The 22,915-nt window shown below is 41.2% G+C and overlaps 1 protein-coding gene across 2 annotated transcripts in view; it reads left to right on the forward strand.

Annotated features, from left to right (window-relative positions):
- Positions 1 to 22,915, forward strand: part of EEFSEC (eukaryotic elongation factor, selenocysteine-tRNA specific) — a 128,040-nt gene that overhangs the window by 84,224 nt on the left and 20,901 nt on the right. Inside the window, exon 6 of one of the 2 annotated variants that reach the window (XM_075432553.1) lies at positions 2,590 to 2,746. The exons of the other annotated variant lie outside the window; for it this stretch is intronic. Within the exon in view, the coding sequence (XP_075288668.1) occupies positions 2,590 to 2,746 (157 nt within the window). The remainder of the gene's footprint in view (positions 1 to 2,589; positions 2,747 to 22,915) is intronic. 2 annotated transcript variants of the gene reach the window in all.

Below are 22,915 nucleotides of genomic sequence, written 5' to 3' on the forward strand. Positions count from 1 at the left end.
GTGATAGGCGAACTGGCGGGGACAGGTGACACAGGATGGCATGTATAGTATTTGGTGTACAAGACTGAGACTTTGGATCATAAGGGTTTTATTCCAAACAGTCACTCAGGCAAGTCACTGATCACTTACGATCTCAGACCGCTAAAACAGTTGTTTTTCTAATGGCCTATAGAGATGCCCAAGGAATAATGGTGATATGGACAGAACATATCAATCAGCTAAAGGACAGATTTTTTTTAATGAGTTGACCATTGGAGCGACAGGAACAGTGCAGCTGGAGCCCTCGCTTGCTTTCCTAAAACTGTGTGTGCAAGAGCCAGACCCTAGCAAGCATATTTACGTGCAAAAGGTGAGGGGCTTTAAAAGCAAAAGGTATAAAGCGAGTATGGCATACCTACAGGGTGACAGATTTTGTTGCTGTTATTATCATCAGTTGTAGGTTATCATTACCAGCGTACCCAAAGGTACGTGATGCCTGTAACACTTGTTCACAAAAATCATTCTCATTTTTTTTTGGACAGCCTTGCTGGGGAGGCTCTGAACTGAACCATGCTAGCCTAGTATGATTGCTTACCCTGTAATTCCGCTTTTAATTGAGTTAAAGATAACTTTGAAGTGCTCTTGGAAAAATAAAAGATGTTTGTGTTGTCTTTAAAGTTGGCTTCCTGTGCCATTTTGGGGGGATGACTGCAAAAAAAATACACATATGGAAGATCCTTGCTGGAGAGTAAGAGACTGTCTGTATTTCAAACACAGGAGTAAGAAGCACATAGCTGGCAGTGAAGGCGAGGGATGTTCAATTTTGACATTCTTGTTTTAGGAATAAAAGATCTATAGGAAGAAGTAATATTTTTATTTCACCAGCTAATGAAATTGGAAAAATGAAGAATGTTTTGAGAATTTAAGTGCTGCTTCAGGTTGGAATTAACAGCTGCTTTTTCTGCTAGTCTTCTATTTCAGACCTGAAGAAAGGCAAGTGTGCCTGAAAGCTTATCTTCCCCCTTTACCACCACCTATTGTCAATGGCTCTAGTGAAAGACATTATTCAGTTTTAAATTTAAGCCAGAGTTTGTCAGGCAGTGATGCTACCATTAATGTTTCACAAGCTAGTTTGAAGCAGTGCTTGTTGAAGGGGTGGGGGAGAGGACAGACACACCAAAAAACAGAAATGCACCCTTTTGGGAAAAGATGAGGAGTGAATGGTCAGGCAGCAAATGTTGTTGAGGCATCTGAATGCTTCTCCTACAGCCTTGACCCTGTGGTCGGATGGGAGTGGAGCTGCCCGTACTGTTGTCATCTCCATGTGAAAGAAGGCAGAAGGGCTGTAGACATTTCTCATCGCGCGCGTGCGTGCGTGTGTGTGTGAGATCTGGGACAGGGTGAGGTCCTGCCAGTGCCCTCCGATGTTGCAGGGTCCTTTCAAGACTGTTAATAGCTGAGCAAGTAAGCCTCATTTAAAATAAATTAAATTTCGGATGCTAGCTTTACTGCCATACTGAGATTGGCATTAAAATGGAGGCATACATATGTAGCAAAATAATAAACAACAATGCCAGATATTTGAGTCTGTATATGCACTACTGTTTATGGAGGAGGCTTGATGGAAGGAGAGGAGCTAAATAAGCCAGCAATACTTGGAGTCATCATTTAATCTGAAGAAAGGGAAGTGTTCAAAAGCGGTCATAATTCTTTACCGTTCTAAGTCACTTTGGTCTTAGAAACCCTTAGGCTTATCTAAGAATTGCTTCTAAGATACAAAGAAGAGCTGCAACTTTTGCCACCAAAAAAAAAGTCTTGCAAAGATTTTAAGTAATATCCCCTTATTTATTCTGATAAGTAAATAGATGTTCTTGCTGTGGCTGTGAGGTAGAGTAACTCCGGGCGTTAGGTATACAAGGATATTCATACCTACAGGATTAGGCTCACTTGACTGCACCTTATACTTTGTAATGCCTGAGGGAGGGTTGTTTATCTTGCCTTACCCACCAACCTTGCTGCCTCTTGTTCCTGATAGCTTAATTAAGAATTCAACTTGGAATGGTTCTTCCCACTGGGTTACAAACCTTGAAATTAAAATTGGATACAGTGGTCATAAGGCCTTTAGTTTAACAAATCAATGTGTATGTGAAGGTGAATATTTAAAAGGCTCTATTTAGAAACTCTGAGTAATTCTGTCGTTTCTTTGGAAGTGCAGGTCTGGAGCTAAGAGACAGAGAATGTTTATGCAGGTGATAATGTGCTTAGCTGTAGGATAAGTAATGGAATAAACTTTTTGTGAGTGTAGGTACTTAAGTGACTTCTGTGGAAAGGTTTCAAAGCAGAAAAGAGATTTTTACTTAACTGATCTTTACAGCATGTTCTGATGCAGGTTTTGTTCTTTCTATATTATAACAAAGCAGGTGTAAGTAGAAATGTATTAATTGCCTTAAACTCAGCCATTTAGATGACTCATCTAGAGTTTGGTTCACTTGGGGTAAATGATTTTCCAAGGACAGAGTGGTAGAAGCTACCAAACTTAGTGTGTTTCATAGGTATAATTCTTCTTGTCACTTTAGATTGTAGACTCATGAAGCCCCATTTCTTTTGCAGGTGATGGATGATTACAGCGTGATTGGTCGTTCGTTGTTTAAAAAGGAAACAAACATCCAGATTTTTGTGGGTCTAAAAGTCAAGCTATCTACAGGAGAAGAAGGAATAATAGATGGCGGTTTTGGACAAAGTGGCAAATTTAAAATCCGAATTCCAGGTAGGTTCTTGTCAGGTAACAAACATGTCAAGTGTAGAGGATCTTTCCATACTGGAAGTCTGAACATTACCTGTAGTCTCCTGAAGTTTTGAAATCAGCTCGTGCCCAGCTGGACTACTGATGAGTTGGTGGATTGTACCTCTTGTAATTAAATAGTGGCGGCTGTGACTTACCTTGTGAGACTGAATGGCCTGAAGCCGCATCTCCTGTGTCAAGAAACTTGGGTCTCAAAATGACTTCTTGTTAAGTGCCAGTAACATAGAAATCATGCTCTGTCCAGAAAGGTTTGTGGCAATCTCTCCTCTCTTAATGTATGCGTGATTTGCACCAGAGCCCTTCTGAACAAATAAAGGATAGCAAACCTGCCATCATTTTTACCTGTGGCTGCTTATTAAATATAGTATAGTGGATGCAAGTTCCTTAAATTGGCTCTGTTCTGCATGTTATTACCTAACTTACCTTCGAGCAAAAAGTGCTTGATAAATGAGTTTTCTGAGATCTTGAGAGGTTTTTTTATTGCTTGTGTCTCCTGGTTTTATGATATTATATATTACTGTATTTTTCATCCTAGGTGAATTACAGCAAGGATTTATGTCTCCTTAGGTTAGAGCATGGGGAGTGATGGGTGGTAGAGTTTATAAGTGTCATTACTTGGGGGTATTTTTTTCTCCTTCTTTTAAGGAAAGTAAGTTGTTCGGAGCCTTTTCAAAAGGCAATAATAGGTGCTGCATTTAACTCAGATTGTGGGATAAGATTTTAATGATACTAGGAGTAGGTTGTATTTCTATAGTGTCTTCAGCCCGTTTATCTCTAGTTAATCCTCCGCCCTCTTTAGGGAGATGAGGGAGATTACTTTTGTTGTACAAGCAGGGAAAAGAAATCATGATGTTCTATGACAGCAAGCAATCACCTAGTGGTTGATCTACAGAGAAAACTGAAGTTTCCTGATACCTTGCTGAAGATGTGTTCAATTTAAGGCTTGATGCAACAATTTTTAACCCTCAGCAAACTTCCTTTCCTCTTCCTATCACAAGAGAAGAATTTCTGACTAGACAAAAACATTCCTGTGTTCTATCTTAGCTGTAATTCCAGTTTTGTCACCAAATGCTAGACTTTGCAAATAGGTCTGAGAGCCTAATTAGCAAGCACAGGGCGTATTTAAAGAAAGAAGTTGCAGCAGATACATGTATGTTTTGCATTTTCTAGTATAGACAAGCTTTTAAGCGTTCACTGAGATAGATACCTTTAGGTAGGTGGTGAAATGATGTGTAAATGACCTTAACATTGAAAAGGGTTCAAGCTGAAAATGAAGATGATATATTGCTTAGAAATGTAGTGTTCTTAGTAGCTTTTCGTTCTCAGAGGCAAAAATACAATGAAAGAGAAGAACAACAGGAGGATAGCATTTACATTGCCGTTTCCATGTTTTGGATGGAGGAAAGGGTTCTTCATAGGTTGGGGAGAAGCCTAATAAGGAGTCTTTGTCACCATTGTAGATGTAAGCAGGAACTATAATTGCAAACCACCAGTCACATTAAGAAAATCGTACACAGATTTAGAAAATTGCTTTTTGTTCTGTATATTGAGTTAGTGGGAAGAATTACCTTTCAGCAAGGTGTTTATCTAATCTTGGTTATACTCTTCTGATGTTTAACAGCAGACCATGAAACAGAGGACCCTTTATAGTTTGCTCTTTCAATGAGAAGAATATGTAGCAGAACACTAGAATTTAATACCTCTCTAAGGTAGGCAGAATAATACAACTTGGTTTGCTTTGCTTTAGTCTGGGTCAAACTTGAGTACTCTTGTCTGGAAAGAAGAGGCAGTAAGCTAAATTAGCTCAAGCTAAGAGTATTGAACAGCATGTGGCTAGCAGGGGAAAGAGCCACAGAATTTGGAAGAGCCTAAAATCCTGTGTCTTTAAGAGTTGCAGAGATTTGTGTGTAGGGGGAGGGCTATTGCTGTGATGCTGTTTAAGTCAACTTCAGTTCACATTCCTTTGTTAGGTCAGTGTTGCTTTTTTAATGTGTCTGCATCCTGTTTGTGGGGTTTTGTGCTTTTTTTTTTTAATTAAATTTAACTAATCAGACTCTTCTCCCCCCTTTCCCTCCCCATTCTTCAGCCTTGCCCCTCCCCTCATGTAGTCTCCCTTACAGATTTCTTTTGTGAAGAGCTTGTTCTAGTTTTTCTGAAGTTATTTCCCCACGATTCCTTCACAAATGTAACGGGGAGTGGGAGCGAAGGGAAGGAAACATGCAATTTGAAAACTGCCTTGGACTGCCTCAGCCTGGCAGGCAGTCAGTCCTCTCGTATTTAAAACCAGTCTTAACCTCTGGAATCGAATAGCTTCTTTGGGTAGTTAACCTGATGATAGCTAAGGGCTGGTTTTAGAAACAAACCTTTACATCACAACAAAAATCAGGTAGATGTATCAGAGACCTGTGTCCTCACTATGTAATGTAATAGCAGACCACCGCACGTTGTAGGGTGTTACGTGGTCCCGTGGGTGCCAACAGCCTCCAGCACCGTGCCTGCTCACACGAGCAAGTGTTGGGCTCCCTGAGTGTTGTTCCATAGTCACTTGGCTTGTGTTAGCCTATAGATCACAGCCTGGGAACACTGTCTTAACGTCGTCTGTGGGCTGAAACTTGGCAGACCTCATGACTGGGAATGGCAGAACACGGATCTGTTTCTTATTCTGGCACTGCTTGTGTGCAGCAATAATTCAGATACTTCTCGCTGCTCTTCTGCTCTGTGAAATGAGGATAATTACTATCCATTCTGGAAAAAAAAACAAAACAAAAAAATCTCTGATTTAGATTTATTCCAGACTTGGAGCATTAATATTTCTTGAAAAGGCTTGATTATCTTTCTTTAAGGTAGTACAAAAAACACATCTAGAGTACAGCATGCAATTGGAAGTTCCTCAGTCGCTGAAAGATGTCAGCAATTTGGAAGAAATTCAGGGAAGAGCAGTAAGAATGCTGGAGAGGTTGAAGGGATTGATTTATGAGGGAAAGAAGATGAAAAGAAATGCATGAAACTTGGCTAAATGATGTCTTAAGTGGGCGATATGATTATCTGCAAGCATTTGAAGAACATAATGGAGAAGAATCCCTTAGGGTGGTCCGAGGAGGTAGAAGTAAAGCTAATAACATGAAATAAAGTGAAGTGTAACATGACTATTGAGAGATGTTATTTAGCAGGGATTTCTTGCGCTGCCAGATCGTCTTTGCAGAGGAAGATGATGTAGTTCCATTTTGAGAATACTTGTGTAGTTTGCCTGGATGTTGGCCAGTGCCTGTGTCAGGGTGAAACGGACAGGCAGCAGGGTGGTGGGAAGTAGGAGGACAATGTCTTTTTCATCTTGTTTCTGTTTTTGTGTTCATGCATGCTTTTATTGCTTGAATGGCAAGGTGTAACCTGCTTTCTAGACAGTTTGCAGCAGCATCTAGTTGTTTCTTTTTTTAAGAAAAAAAAAAAAGTATTTGCTGGCAGAGCTGCTAACCCTGTAGGGCTGGGTTGTGGAGCTGTTTGTGTTTTAACTGAGGAAGAAGTTTCGAGGCATGTTAATTGACAGGATGACGCTTGCTTTCCAGACTGGTTGTATGATGGAATACATAAAAAGGGAGACATAATGTCTAAACTCACAAGAGAGTTTTGCTTAGTTTAACAAGCTGCTTAAAAAACAAACAGGATTTGAAAGGCAATTCAGCCTACAGTGCTTTGGGAGCTATTCTGGTGTGCGTGTGTGTAGGAGTGAGCGGGCTCCTGCTGAGGTGCTGCTGGCCGATGTGGGTGACGTGTGGCAGCTGGTTTAGTTGTAAATGGGAACACTGCGCTATGTAGTCAAGGTAAATGAGTGGAAAGTATTGTTCGCCTTTGAAATCAAGAACAAGTTTGGGGAGGCAGTAACTGTATATTTAAGTGTCTTATTCTGAAGACAGCAAAAGCTAACAATGACAGTCTTTGGAAAATGCTCATTTCAGTGTATGGTGCACCTAGGAATGTCATGTCAATTGATAAGAAATTCAGAGGAAAGTTCAGTGAATTGTTTGAATAACTTAGTGGTAATTGTTTAACTGTCTCTCACCCAAGAACTGACCCTGTAAAACTCTGCTTGGTTTGCAAAATCATGATCTGTTGATGTGTCTCATGACATCTTTTAGAAGATTGGCTCTAGATATGCCCAGTTCATTGATTCTGGCACGTTGCATTTGGTTTGTTCTTAAGTACTGTAAAATGTAGCAACTTTTTAAATCTAATCGGAGCATATGTGATATCTTAGGCATAGTTCACTTTTGTTTCCGTCTGTCTTTACCGTCTAGTTGCTAGTAAAGTGTTCGTCCTTTCTGAGGCACTGTGGTATGTTTGACTGCAATTCTTTTCTTCACTTTTTGACTCGATACGGTAAAAATAGCTTTACGTGAGATGAATTAGAAGCAACCTTACTTCTTAATGCAAAGGAAGTAGTGCATATCTAACACTTACAATAGCTGAACACATTTCTGAATTGAGCAAATTTAAATGTAGTAAAGGCACACTTTTCATAAGAAGAGATACAGTTGAGAATATTAGAATATGAGCTTTTTTACTTTGCTGTTCTTTTTACCTGTAGAAGGTAATGGTAGTTATCATTTTCTTAGAACAGACTTGTTTGTGACCTTGTCTTTTGCCAGTAACTTTTTGCCTTGCATTTAGAAGTGTTATTGCATATGAGAGAGCAAGTCTGTTTTCACTGTTTCTACCGCTTGTCGTAGTAGAGGTGTTGAATGCGTCATAAAAGCGTTCTGAAGGAATAGCAGTGATGGCCTCCCTAGCTCAGGGGACACAATGCTTCTGGGATCCTGAGCTGTTGGTATCAGATGACCTAAAGTGGTAAGAATTAATCAATGCGCCTTGTTCTTGAGAATCCCTTGTATTCTTATGTGTGAAATTAAGAGTAGAAATGCCGAATGTGTGTTTCCTCCTTAGTGTATTGTGGAGATGATGTGTCTTTGTGGTTTGGTGGTTTTATATTTTGCCACATACTTTTTTCATTGTATGGGATCCCACACTGGCTTGGAAAGTGGTTAGTAATGTAGTGGGAAACCTTTGATGTAAGAGTTGTGGGTGAACAGCACTACTCTGCGTAATTTCAATTCCAGTTAAAAATTGTGAGTTTAAAAATGGAATTCAAATCAGTTATTTTTTAGCACTCAACCTTTATTTGACTTCCTTGCTTAAATAGTATGAGGGAAATCTGAGTTATGCAAACATGGAAAAATGCAGCAAGAAAATAATTAGTGTATCACATTGTTTTCTATATCTTCCCCATTAAGAAATACCTTAATGTGTTCTCTTTTTTAAATTTTTATTATTATTATTATTTAAGGGCTGTCTCACTTTCTTCAGGTAGCTCTCAATGCACCAATATAGCTGGCATTTGTGGAATACTAGTTACAGGCATCTTTTAAACAACTTTAGGAGACAAGCTTTAAATAATTGAGTGTAGATAAATGTCATATTCCCAACTTTGTGATTTGGAGGGCAGTCCTCACTGACATCAGCAGGAATGGGGCAGTCTAAACCTTTTCATTGCACTGAGAATAATTAAACATCCTGTCACTAAGCAGCATACTTTTTTGTGGGAGATCTTGACATTTGGAATTCTTTGCTTGTGTTGCATTAAAATAGGATAATCTTCTTCTTTTAGGCCAAATGAAATTTAGGCACATTTAATGTCCGTGTTTGCCCAGCCTGGCTCCTCTTTTAATAAAAGAAAATAAAAAAATCGTTGGCTGCAAGGGTCTGGTGGGTTGCCATCCCTGTCAGTATCAGGTGAGGCTGAGCAGGATTTCAGTCAAGAGGGAAAACAAAAGCCCTAGGGCAAAGAAATCTGTGTAGCTGTGTTTTATTTAAAAGCTGGAGATTAGCACTGCTTGTTCTTTCACAGTCTGTCTTCCCCTACCCTCTAAAACAAACAAAACCTAAAATCCTTAAGGGGTACTTCAAGCATAAATCTCCTTCCCTCCTTTTTGTGAAAGTTGGCTGGTGTAGTACGGACAGAGGCTGGGAGAGGATTGTTGCCAGGGAAGCATCACTTCCCTGCATGATCCCCTCTTGAGCGGATTAAGCTGTAGTGATGTGAAAGTCCTGGTGACCACATAGGGACTAGGAGTTTGTACTGCATTTATTCAAAAAAGGTTGGCCTGAAGGAATCAAACCTACCTTTTAAGTGGTGACATCCTGTCAATCCATGTTGACCTTTGGAGCTGAATATTCAGATTTATTGACCTTAGAGTGTTCTTTTTGTGGAGTCAAAGTCAAGATTTGTGCACATTCCTTGTGAATGAAAACAGAAGTCAAGGAAGTGTTAATTTATTAACTGGCTGGCTGCCTCATTCATGTTAGTAGCAGTAGAACCTGGTCTTGATGAATGACAGAATTGCAGGACTAAGTCTGTAAACTTAAAGCGTTGAAGGATGATGCGTTGATTGTAAGATTGGTTTCAGAGGCAGCTGGCCATTGCACACTAGAGTAGATGGTGTGCCCATGCAAGGTCTTTGGCTGTCAAGTTGCCATTGGAGTATCTGTTCAGCAGATTGCTCTTCTGCGATCAGGCAGACAGGGATGCTAAATTACCAGACACCAGGTGGCGTAGCAATGTTTGAGGGCTTCTGGGGAAGAGACAGGTCCAGTTCCTGTGTGAGCCCTTGTGTTGGGTACAGTTTAGACTACGCAGTGGTCTTCTGGGTAATGGAAAACAATGAGATGGAGCCTGCCTGCCCCCCTCCCCCCCCCTATTTTTTATGTCTGTGCAAGAGGAGCTGCAGGACGACAGGTTGACCATGAGCCAGCAGTGTGCCCTGGCTGCCAAGAAGACCAATGGGATCCTGGGATGCATCAAGAGGAGTGTGGCCAGCAGGATGAGGGAGGTTCTCCTTCCCCTCTACACTGCCCTGGTGAGGCCTCATCTGGAGTATTCTGTCCAGTTCTGGGCTCCCCAGTTCAAGAAAGATGAAGAGCTACTGGAGAGAGTCCAGCGGAGGACTACGAGGATGGTGAGGGGACTGGAGCATCTGTCCTAAGAGGAAACGCTGAGGGAGCTGGGCTTGTTCAGCCTGAAGAAGAGAAGGCTGAGAGGGGACCTAATAAATGCTTATAAATATCTGAAGGGTGGGTGTCAGGAGGATGAGGCCAAACTCTTTTCAGTGGTGCCCAGCGACAGGACAAGGGGCAATGGGCACAAACTGAGGCACAGGAAGTTCCATCTGAACATGAGGAAGAACTTCTTCCCTCTGAGGGTGACAGAGCCCTGGAACAGGCTGCCCAGGGAGGTTGTGGAGTCTCCTTCTCTGGAGATACTCAAGACCCATCTGGACAAGGTCCTGTGCAGCCTGCTGTAGGTGACCCTGCTTTGGCAGGAGGGTTGGACTAGATGACCCACAGAGGTCCCTTCCAACCCCGAACTTTCTGTGATTCTGTGAAAGTGTCATTAATGCAATGGAAGGACCGTTGGTGACCCTACACCATGTGATGTAATATCTGTTTCTTCCCTTCTCATCACACACAGCAATAACCATCTCACTCCTCTTGAAGCTAGGGCTATGGGTGGGCTTCAGGAAAAAATTGCATTCCTGTGTGACCAATCATTAAATGGTGGTAAAGAGCAATGCATACTGAACCCTTCTTCCTGCCCTGAATAGCAAAACACCTTATGCTTGCAATAGTGTGAACTTAGCCTTAAAGCAAACCCAGCTTTAAATCTGGGTTTTGCTGGCTTTTGTGTTCGTGCTTAGATGATTATTTCTATTACTTCTACTCTGTGAAGCATGTTTTTGTGAGTTTTTTGTTTGCATTGTGAAAGCAGTAAGGATGTAGGCGCTGCCTCAATCTAAAGAAAATTACTTTGAAAAGAGAAGAGTATTAAGGTGACAAAGTTAAGCATTTAAAACTTTGGACTATAAAAAAGAATATCTTAATTAGCTCTCCATTGTGCAGAGGCATTCTGATACCAGCTCCAATTGTGTGATTGCTTTCCCCACACTGACACACATGAGGAAAACTTTGCTGGTTTTGGGTGATGCTTTGCAACTGGTCTGTTGTCCTCCACTATTTTGTTCTCCTCAGTGAGTAATCAAGTCCCTTTTATTTTTCTGCACTTCATTTGAGTCCTGTTGTAAATATGAAATTATTTGTTTGATTTAAGGAAAAAAAATCATATTAAGAAAAGAAAAATAATTGCAGCAGATGGGATTTGTTTGACCATAGCATGGGTATATTTGCTTCTACAGAACTGCTACCACTTGGGAGGAGGAAAAAAAATAAATCCTCAAAACCCCCACCTGAAGATCACTTACGTTTTCTTCTCTTAATAATAGCTTCCAGACTCCATTGAGTCCTGCTTCACTTTGACTAGTTTCTGCTGATGCTCTTACCTCTCTCCCATATGCTTCTGTTCTGGATTCCAGCCTGCTGCTATCCCCCCTGCCCAGCTTTCTTGGTCTCTGAAGTCGCATGCCCGTAACAGCTTACTTTGCCCTCTGATGTCTCTGCCAGCAGCTCCAGGCTGTCGGGGTGGGCAGGGTAGAGGCCATTTGTTTGGCCTGTGGATGCGTCGGTGTTGGTGTGTTGGGAGCTCAAGAGGAAGGGCTGAAGGATAAACCCAGTCTTGCTCTCTGCTCATGATTCTTCTCTGCAGATGGAGGCTGTAGAGAATTTAGCTGCCAAAACAGTCTTTTCCAAGTGTGTGCTAATTAACAGCTTCCTTTTTTTCCTCCAAGAACAGCAATTGCTCTACTGGTATCCTAAAGTTACGTTTCAGATCCCTGTTGCAAAACACAAAGATGTTATAATTAGATTTTGTTTATCTTAATTTGAGGATAAAAAGTGGATCTGATTGTGTGGGGAGAGCTTGGGAGATGATTGTGGGATTTTACAAGTATTTTGAAACTGAACAGTTGTTATTTCAGTTGGCAGTGGCATTGGTAGTCAGCTGTCCAAAGTACTCACAATGGTAAGCCCACAAAGAATGATTTTTTTTTTATTTAAAAAACAAAATATTGTGTAAAGGTTGTTTCTTTTCTTAGATAAACGCAGGTCATATATATAAGATACTTCTAAGCCACAAGAGCTAGATACGCAAATTAAACAAACTGAGGTTTGCACTCAGTTGCAGTTTTTAAGATCTGGGATTTCAGAAGAAGTGCACTTATCTTGAGATTTGTGGTAAAACTGAGTGCTGGTAGTGCTGCAGTGTATTACAACCTTACTTCTGGGTAGGGTCTCTTGTGGTCATAAGTATTTCCAGTTAATCCAGGCTTTGTTATTTTGGGGGAAGGTAGTTATTGTGGAAAGTTGCATTCCCTGGGAGAAAAGAAGCATCTTGTGTATCTAGGGCTGCTACTTTGCTGAATTTTGAATAATTACAACAGCAACCGTAAGCTACTAGGACCCTGTTGCACACAGCCTCGATCACTGGCAGGACGTGTCTGTAGCTGATGTAGCGGAGCAGGCTGCTGCGTGCTGAGCTCGCATTTGCCATCACATCACCACGAACTTATCCGGTGACCTTTCCAAATTGTTTGATATCGTTTGGCTTCATACTACTGTTGTGTAAACCACCCCTATCAGGCTGTCACGAGCCTTGCCTAACGTGCTTAGGAAATCCTTTGTGAAATGGAATTACCTTTTTGAAGGAAAAAAGGGGGAGGGGGGAGAACCGTGTTGGTGGATGAAATGAAATAATCAAAAAGAGGAAATGAACAAGCTTATTTCCCTTGTAAAAGTGATCCTACCCTATTTTGCATATGTGATAGTTGTGAAGTTCCGTAAACATACAAATGAATAGACCTGTATTTGAGTTTTAAAATTTTTGCTGCGTTGTCTTTTAGGACATTTTTTGCTTTGAGTGGACACCCCTTGCTACAGTCACTACAGACCAAATATCCTACTCCTTACAGACTGAATTCTGTGTTTAATTTTGACTTCACTGGATTTATGTGGCTGAAATTGCAAACAGTTTGGATTAGAACATGGCATGTAACGACAGGATCGCTCTTATTTTCATGAAATACTGCAGAAGTTTGGTGTACCTACACATCCCGCACACAAGAGCGGGATGCATGTGCTACCTTCTATGCGAGTTTTTTGTTGTCTTTTTGAGGTGTTTCATTTTGCAAATTCAATACACTCTTGCTATTTCAAGTGTGAAAACATTTTTTTCTTGAGAAAGAATATAGCTAGCAGTGTTTTTATTATGTGTCTATACAGTTTGGCTGAGCAACCTCAGAGCACCAAAAAAACAATAATCCTGTAATACCTTATATCTCCTAGAGCAAACGGGAATATCTGGTTTTGGTTTAATTCTCACCTAGTTCAACATAAAAACCCTTCTACCTTCCACTATGGGTTTGGGATGCTTCAGTGTGTGCCTTGAAAAAAATACTGAAGGGACCAAGTACAGTTTCTTCCGGAGAGTAACAAAATATGTATGTCTGATGAAAGTAAAATTAGCATTTCTGTCAGTTTCAGTGAGGTTCTTTGCTGCTCAATGAAGTGTTGTCCTTCTGGGAAGGAAAGGCCCTCTTTCTTGCTAAGGACTTCACTGACGTCCGTACAGCTGACTGCGAGGGATTCCGAAGGGCTGTGTGGATTCAGCTACGGGACGGAACCACAAAGGCCCAGTACTTTTAAAGTGATTGTTAAATACTGCAGAAAAAGTTCTGGGGACTTGCATGTTTTATACTTGCTGTCTCTAATTCTGTAGGTGTTTAAGGTGGGTTGAAGGGCCGCTCGTTTTGGTGCGAGATGATGGTGAAGTGCTCTGTGTGCGGGTGGAGCATGGTGTTTCAGGGCGAGCTGTCCTTGAGGAACTCGATCTGCCCTGCTGCTGGGGGGCAGCTTTCTCCAAGAGCTGTCTCGGTTACGTAGAGCAAGGAAGTGAAAGCCAGGAGATCTAGATTGTATTCCCAGGTCAGTAGTTTATTTATACAATAGCAAAGAAAGAATTATTTTCTTTATTTCTGCTTTCTTGTGTGCGCAATGGGATGCTGCCGTCTTTGGATGTTACAGTCCTCACTCATGGCTTTGCAGTATTTGGGTGGAAAATACTTACCTTCCGAGCCCTTACGTAATTTAACTTTGATCTTTTTAAATGTCCCCACAAGGGTAGCTCATGCATTCAGTTTGCCCTCTTGCAATGAAATTTCTCTCCCTTTCTGTAAACTGTGCTTATTTACTTGATTTTGATCGTTCATCCCTTGGGCCTTTCACCTTCCCTTTCCACCGGTATTTGTTCTGGTATTTTTTTGAAGTCTAAGTAAAATCATACACCGTGGGGGCTTCCTGGAGGCATGGAGCTTTGTGGTTTGCAAATTATAGTCTATTTGAAGTATTGACTTGCAACGGTGGCCAGTGCTTAGTGGATATGAGAACAGTTGTGTGACAAGGACGTTAACCTTGAGAGGCTGATCCGTGTTTTGAGTTTGAGGACAAAAAAATAGTTGTTCTTAATAGTGTGCATTGATTTCAAGGAAGTCTGTGCAAAGCAATCTTTGGTTTGTGTTTTCACAAAGGGATTTCAGTGTTTAATAAAGAATAGGAAATAACTGGAGCTTCAATAGACCTGTTTTGAGGGGGATGGTCTGCTGTGGCATGATTTTGTATAATATTATACATAAACAACAAAAGCATTTCCTGCCTGTAACTACAATATTATTGTATTTTTTAAAAAGCTGCAGAAAATAGTTTAAAAGTACTTAATACCTGGAATAAAAGTTACAAGTAGAGAAAACCATCATCCTGCTTAGAAAAGTCTTTCATCTAATATCTGAAGTTGTAACTTCAATCACAAGAATTCCATATTGTGTGTTTTTTACACTGTGGTTGTACCATAACAGTTTTTTAAAACCCCAAGCTGTCAATTCCCCCCACCCCTCTCCCCCTCATCCCCCCCTCCCAGGTACTCCAGATTAGGAAGTCAAGACAATTTGGTTATTCAGAGAACCTGTTCTTCCCCGTTACAATTGATGAGCTACCCAGTTTCATTTTTCTGATATTTTACCGTAATCTCTCTCTGCTCTCCCCTCCCCACTCAGTTCCCTCTCTGTTTGGCCATTTGCCTTTTCTTACTCCTACAGCCTCTTCCTTTGCCAGCCATCATTGCCCACACAACCATGAGCAGCCTCAGCTGCTTTTTGGTTTTTTATAAAGTAAATATATTAGTAACTACAGAACCCTGAACCAAGAAAATGGACCTGTGCCATCCCTTCAACTACTTTGTTGTTTCGTCCTAAACTGTCTCTCTGTATATAAATGAAGAACGTTGTTTGTATGGTACAGTCGTTTGTTATGCACCTGAGGATTTTCGATTCAGTACATGGTTTTGCTGCCAGGTAGGTATTTACTTCTGAATGCATTTGTTTATGTTCTCAGTTTTCCGTCTGAAAGACGAATAACATTCCCTCTTTCTAATTTGACCAGTTAATGTATGGATGTGTTAGGCAAGGGACTGTTTGCCTGTGTGTTCCTAAAGTATCAGCTCATCAGAATTGGTATTATAATTTGAATACAACACGGAGAATACGCATTTGTTTTCTTTGATTGCAATGAACTATCTTTTCAAGCTAACACAATGGTAACATGGGCTGTGCCAAGCAGCGTGTGCCAGGTAACGCGACAGGCGCGAGGGAAGAAAGACGTTTTCAAGGACTGCAAATGAGCTAAAGAATGCAAGTTCCTGCTGACAGGAGCAGGCTGTATATCGTGAACTGAGGATTTTCTTTTCATGGCTCATTACAATTCACTGTTCTCACAAGTACCTCCTCAGAAGATGTACAAAGATTATAGTCCCTCTGGAGTTCATGTGCAAATTGATGCCCGATTCCCCAGTCCCTGACTTTTTTTCCCTAGTTTTTCCTCATGTTTTCCATATTATGCACTAAGTTAGTAGTTTGGGGACATAATGTAATTGGGTTTAGTTGTGGTTTTCATTTTTCTGTCTTGAAATTGTGCACATTCAGAGCAAGGTTGACTTAGTAAATTATCAGCATTTTTATTTTTTACTTAGTAAAACTGAAGTTTGAGTTTAATGACCCAGACTCTGTCTTGAGTCGCTCTTCCTTTTGAAAGGAGTTGAATATTTTAAGAACCCTTTTCCATTGACTAAGCAATATGAAGGCCAAATAGAAATGAAAGGTTTTGGAGAAGATCCTAATATGTATATCTTTTAATATTTGCCAAACTATTCCTGTGACAAATGAAATTAATTTCTCCAACCTGTGAAAATGGAATATCTTGACTATTTCTTTCAAGTTGATCATTGTGCATTTCACTAGTGTTTATTCTTAAATATACAATTAGGTTTTGGGGTAAATGTATGCTGGAGCAAAAGCAGGATTGATTCTCATTTAGAACTTGTTTTTTATAAGCACAGGAAAAAAAGTCCATTTTATTTGGCATTTGGAAAAAATTATAGGTAGATTAACAACAGATTTTAAACGTCTTTATTAATGCTCGAAATCTTACAGAAAAGAGACTGATACTTATAAGGAGACTGTGCTGTAGAGTTTTGCAGATCAGTTTGGTTGAATAATCTTACTTTCCCTAATTTTCATAACAAAAGGATGGAATTGTAATATACACAAATTGTTTCTTTTAGGATAGTTAAAGAGAGAGAGAAATCCTGTAAACATGGGGGAAGGGTCTGTGTTATTCAGAATCCAAAGTTTCTTGGTTTTGCTTGCTGCTGGTTGGGAATTGCCTGTTAAAGATCTGTTGATTCTCTCTGTACTTAAAGCTTTTACTCTTATATTAGATGTGGTTTTGATTTCGGGACACGCATACAGATGGATTACACATATAGTAACTGGAAGCATGTTATGGATTCCCTGCTGCTTTCATTGAACCAGGTAGTTAGAATTGGTTTGGGATGGAAAAGGAGGAAAAGACCAGCTGTAAGCAAATTGATGGAGGGTATTTCAGTCCACCCCTGCCGATTATTTCTAATTGAAGCTGTCTGAGCCAGTCTTAATACAATTTAGTTATCACCAGCCAGAAGGATTTTATTTATGGAATGGGGCCTGCTGGAACTTCCTCCAACCCCGGAGAAGCTGTGAACGGGAGAGAGCTGATGAAGCAGGCATGCCTGGCTAGCATATGCATTTCTTTAATAAGGCAGGGATTGATGTCTCTTGCAGTTCAGGGGTTAGGTAAACAACAGTCCCTTGGTTCAAGGCTCTCCGTGTTCAGTTGTTTGTTTATACGGATCTCAGAAGGTTAGGTTAGCCTCCTTGACATCCCAGGGGAGCTTTCCTGACCATGGTATAACCTCATCTGCTCCAAAGTTGCTCAGGAGGTGTCGCATCCCTCTTAGGAAAGGTACCAGCTGAGTGCAGTGTCTGCAGCTCATACCTGGTCTCTAGGAGAGGTGGGCATGATCAGAGCTGTTGGAACACTGGGTCTGTCTTCAGTAACTCATCAATAATTTGCATGCAAAGGTGACTAGTACATGTAAATTGGGCTCTTATTGAATTGCAGTTTTGAAAAATGAGTTACATGTGTGGTTGGTTTCACCAAAGCTTTGAGGTGAAGTCTTTCTGATTTGTGCTTTTTTTGAATGGCGATGGTAGTCCATTAAACTGAATAGGATAAACCATGAATAAGTAAGTAGCCATGTTAATAATTTTTGTTTAAAAATAAGCAATGGCTACGTGTTGGACAATGCTGGAAGTTAGAACATGTCTCATGAGCTGCATTTCTGTGGCTGTCATATCCCAGCTTTTCTCTTCCGCAGAAGCTGGTGGTGGTCGCATGAGAGGTGAGAAAGGAACGGTGCAAATTCATCTGGCTCTTGTTGCAATGTAGTTCTGATGAGTGGAGTTGTTCTGGAATTTGAAGATGACTTAGCTTAGGGTTAGAAGTGTGCTTTATCACGCGTGTGACTGCCTGCTTTTAAAATGTGACATGTTATGAAGTTGGCTTAAATCCCAGAATTTGATGAATTATTTTTTGCTGATTTGAAGTCTGACGATTTGTACTTCATTTCTCTGTAGCACCTCCAGTCTGTAGCCACGCAGCCCCAAGCAGACATTAATAAAGTAGCTGCACACCTACATCGCAGCTTGTGAAATATCCTTGCATACAGATGGGGGGAACTGAGGCACAAATGCGGGCTGTGAATTGTCGCTGGGCATTTCTGAGAGCGCTGAGGTCTGTACTGACCCTTCCTGTCTTGTAACCCCCAGCGTCATGCTGCTTGACCTGTGATGTCATAGTTTTCTTGGGGTAGGTTTGTACCAGTCCTAGAGCTTTTCCGGAAACCTGAACTTTGTCTGGTGGTCTCGGATGGGACAGCGCTATTGAAGTATCCTGTCCTGTAAAAATCCATATGGGTGGCATCCCAGCTGAAAGGTGAGGTGTTCAGAGTGGGAAGGGGAGACCCCTTCCATACTGGCTGCGATTTCACAGTGCCAAAATATGAACACGTTGTCGCTTTTAAATAATGCTTGGGTTCTGACTTAAATGTTGGGTTTCATATTTAATCAGTATTAATATGATAACAGGAATGTGACAACTGAAGCAAACACAAAGAGATTATCTTAGCCAAATGCATCCATTAGCTAGGAAATATAGGTTTCTATTAAACGAAGCAGACAGATGGGCTATTGGAGGTGACTGAGAACAGGAGGGGGAGGGGGCTAAGAGGTGAAAGTTGAGGTTTAGAAAATCTCTATAAAAACAAAAACAAACCATCCGTCTTGATGGCTGGCGTTTTACCCTCCCGTTGCACTTTAGGGATGGTGCTCCGATTCCTATCGAGGGCATTATGCTGAAACTTAATCTGACAGAGCACTTACTCCTGCCAAACTCTGGCTCAGGAACTGCTCCGCTCCCCTAGAAAGAAGTGGCCAACGAGGCTTCAAATACAGGACAGTGTTGTGCCATCTTCAGGAGAATTGCTGCGTGGAGATCCCGGGGAAGGCAGATTGGTTCTTGTGTCTCTGGTCTGTTTTTCCGTTTTGGTAGAGAAGTGTGTTGGGGAAACAAAATCATGTTACAGCGTTTCAGAGCAGTCGTAAAGTAAATTATTCTTCTATGTGTATATATGTATATGAATCCCCATGTAATAACTGTTGCAGCAATGTTTATAGCCAATGTTTGAAACCAAGATTATAATAGTATAAATAATTTTAGATAATACAGATAACAAGAAGAAAATAACATAATTAAAAGAATTTTACAAGATGAACAATTCACTAAGATAGATGGAGTAACACAATACATCTGAAAAAAAAAGCTGTAATAACGCAGATGTGACACTGGTGACAGTAAACATCTGTCTTGCCAGCCGTCCCGGGACTGACCACAGCCTCGTGTCTCCAGCACTGGCCCGGGCAGTCGCCTGCGCTCCATTCCACTGCGAGCGTCAGACCCTCAGCCCTGAGGGTGGGCGGCTCTGTTCTGCCATGAGGTTGGGGTGTTTCTCTTTGGGGGCTTTGTGTTGGCTGTAAGTCTGTATACATTTTACTTGGGGGGGGAGGGGGGATGAGGACACAGGACTTGAAGGAGCTATGTAGGCTGGCGTTGCCTAGGAAGAGTGGAATGACTGTGAACAAATTGAAGTTCATTTTTTCTGCAAGTTGTTCCTAATAATCGAGCCTGATTATTGTGGAAATGATTCCGTAGGCGGGCAGTGAGAGTGTGGCTGGCTGCAAACGGTTTTGCATTCGTCACTGGCTCTTATCTTCCGTTCCATTTTGATTTTTGCTGCCTGTGATTATTCCCCCCCCGTGGATTTTGAGGGAGGTGCCAAGCTTCCTTTGGCCAGGCTTTGCGTGGAGTTTCAGATTGGTGATGGTGGGGAGATAGGAAAGGAAAAAACACGTGGCAGGAGGGAGAAGCAGCATCCCAGCATCCCTCTTGTGGGTGGAATTTCCAGGCTTCACACAGAGTTTCATAAATTAATTTTATGTTTTGTTTACTTCAATTCACTGTCGGCGTTACTTCAGCTTGATTTTCCTCTTAGGCCTGAAGTGTTAACGAAAATGGGACACATGGAAGTCCAAAGTGGACTTTTCTTGTTCCTTTACACTTGGCCTGTTGTCCATCTCTGTAAGCCAGTGTCAATCAGCAGTGACCAGTTCATCTGAGGAGCGCCGACCGTGTGTTCTTACAACTTCTGGTTCCAAAATGATTTTAGAAATATGGACTTTAAAACCATATTTGTTTTGTATTTCCCGATGGTGTCCCTTCTTTATGTATACTACCTTATCCCCCCTTCCCCAGCAGAGGATAGCTAATGGGGTGGAGAAAACAGGGAGAGGCAGGTGATGGCCTAGAGATGCCTGTCTCCTGCGGTAGCAGAGGGGAGGTGGTGGCAGGACCCATTCCCAGCGGCAGTGGGAGAGCCGGGGAGCCCTGTGTGCTCAGCTGGCTCCGTGGGAGGGGGTACAGGAGGTGCGGAGCCTTTTTTCAGGCTGCCCTGTCATTCCCACTTGGGAACCTGACACACGGTCTGGCTTTCTTGTATGTGTTGTTTTTCAGGAGGGAGGGAGGTGACTGAGCGGCTAGCCCCTTGACAGGGCAGTTTTAAAACATTCATAAAACTTTTATTGGGCTGCCACCCTTCCAGATAAATATTTTCTGAGTTTATGGGCTTATTTTAAGGATTGAAGCTTAATAGCAGCTTTGTAGCCCTACCCATCCCCAAAATAGCCTTTTGGCAAACCCCAGCTCTGGAGGCTGCCATGCTTTTCCTAGGTCTTTGGAGTTTCTTCATTGCTAAATTATTACCCTTTTGCCTCCTTCCAGCTTTGTATGACTAAATAGGACCAACTGTTAAACGAGTCTTTCCCCTTCCCCCAGCCTTGCTAAGAGCTGAAAGCTGATCCAGTGTACCGTATTTGGTCGTCATGAAAGGCGAAAGATTGCAGTTATAAGTTTATTTCTTTATTAATTTGGGTTTGTTAGACCTGTTTTATTTGTGTCTTAATTATCAATCTTTTCTTAATGATGCCTGTGATTTTAAGATGGTACAGGTTGGCGGCGTTTCAGACATGTACTGGCACTTTTCAGGCATTTTCTCACTGTGCTTCAACAAATATAAAAGCTTTACAGCGCGTCTCAGCGTTAAGTGGTGAAACCAGTGGGCTTGCAGCCAAGGCTGTACAAAGGAATGCTGTATGCAGTGCTCGGAGGAAGATGGAGCTGCAGTCTGAACACCCGTGCCTTGCGATTGCACTGTGTCCAAAGAGGTTTAATGAATTTCAGCACGGGCTTTTGCTCAACGCTGACCCAAGATAACGCGTGCATTTTGGCTGCTCTTGAGAGGGCTGTATATGATCCCTGTGCGTTCTGGGTTCTGAAAAGTGAATGTTTTGAGCACCTGGAACACTACTGCGTGTTACTCGCTCTTTGTATCCCGGTGAAGTTGCTGATCTCACCTCTTTTACCAGACACAGTTGTAACATGGTACACTTCTAGAGTTCTTTTTTCATTTGCTCAGATATGCATTAGGACACTACTTTTGATCCCTGATTTCCTGAACAGCAAACTTCTGTCATATGGGATTGCATATGGCATCCTTTGGTGTTTCAGGGGAGTGAGGCTTTTTCTGTGCAGCGCAGAGTGCAGGAACCCCTTTTCCAGTATGTGTGGGTGCTGGTCCCTCAGACATGCTCAGAAAAGAGAGCATGGGGTAGGAAACAGCTTAAAGGTTGGATTCAGAGGTTCTTGTGAAAGACTAGGCTGTGGATGTGACTGAGATAAAGCAGGAGCTTCAAGATAACAAAAGAGACTAGAATAAGCTTTAACTCCCTTAACAGGATCACTTGGTCCTAATGGATTTTTACAGCCAACCAGCCCTGCTTGCTTTATTTTGGGTGAGGCTGACAAATATTATATAGTTGGGGAACTCCCTTTTCCAGACCTAAGTTCAGCAGTACATTTGCTGGCTTGTTTTTTTTTGTTTTCCCTAAAAATAGAAGTATCTATTTTGGTACAAAACAATACCGTGAGATTTTTCTTTCTCTGTTTCCATGACTTCTGTTTTTTATGTCAGCACATCTTGGAACTTGTCCTAAAAATGTAGCTGAATGTAGCTGATGTAATGATCATGACTTTCTGGACATCTAGAGCCTCACTCCTCATAATCATCTAATTTGTTGCTTATATGAGGAAACTATTTACTTTTGCAGGACTGTTTTTCTGCAAATATTATACTGATAATTAAAGAAAAAACATAGGTGTGACAGAAGTAATGATGTAAGAATTCATTCAAACAGCTTAGATGCTTAAATAAATTGCCACAATCTGTACCTCAGTACGGCGTAAAGAGATTAAGGCATGGCTTTTTGCAGAAGACTGTTGAGCTCTGGCTTGTGAAAATTTTGGAGAAAAATACTGGAATAGCGAATGTACATATACCAGTTTCTTACAGACTCTTTCGCAAAACAACAGACAAAAGGTAGAAAACTTTCCTCTCAGTTATGTCGTAGAGGAAATGGATACAGATAGCTATTAATTCCTTTCTCAATATACTGTGGGCCAAAAGATAGCCATAATGAGGATGCAGGTACAGAAATTGGCAATAGACATAATTTTTAATTTTCTGAAAAATATAAAGACTTTAGAGAGTTGTTTGGTTTTTTTACCAGCAACCTTGGAAGACCCACAGCCTAGGCAAGTTGAGAGATACTTCTGATTCTTATTTGACTTTTGAACTCTGTATCTACATTTTCCTTTGTTGTGGTTTAAGTTTCGCATTGATCAAAAGTTAATGCTTCTTTAGGCTGTAATTTACCTTCAACGTGATTCTTCTTGCTGGTGTAGGGATGGATCAAGCACTGTGGGTCTGATGGGAAAATATGATCTGCAGACATGAATTCATGCTCTGGAAGCAGAAATAGTGAAACAATGAACAAATATGGCTTTAGGGCAAGAAATACACTTCTCAAGTTTTGTTGTAAAATAATTAGCCTTCTGTGGAGGGCATGGAGACCATAGAAAAAGGACAGGAGCTGCTCAGTTGCCTGCGATTTGACTTAAAGTTTATGACCTTGAGTAATGTGCCTCCTCAACAGCACTTAACAAAAGCATATTTGATGAAATATTAAACTCATGAATTACATCTCCACGAAAAGCATTTTTTAAAAATTTGTAAAATCAAAAATAAATAAAGATCTTCAG

The sequence above is a fragment of the Opisthocomus hoazin genome, chromosome 11 (genome assembly GCF_030867145.1).
Source record: "Opisthocomus hoazin isolate bOpiHoa1 chromosome 11, bOpiHoa1.hap1, whole genome shotgun sequence".
Lineage (NCBI taxonomy): Eukaryota > Metazoa > Chordata > Aves > Opisthocomiformes > Opisthocomidae > Opisthocomus > Opisthocomus hoazin.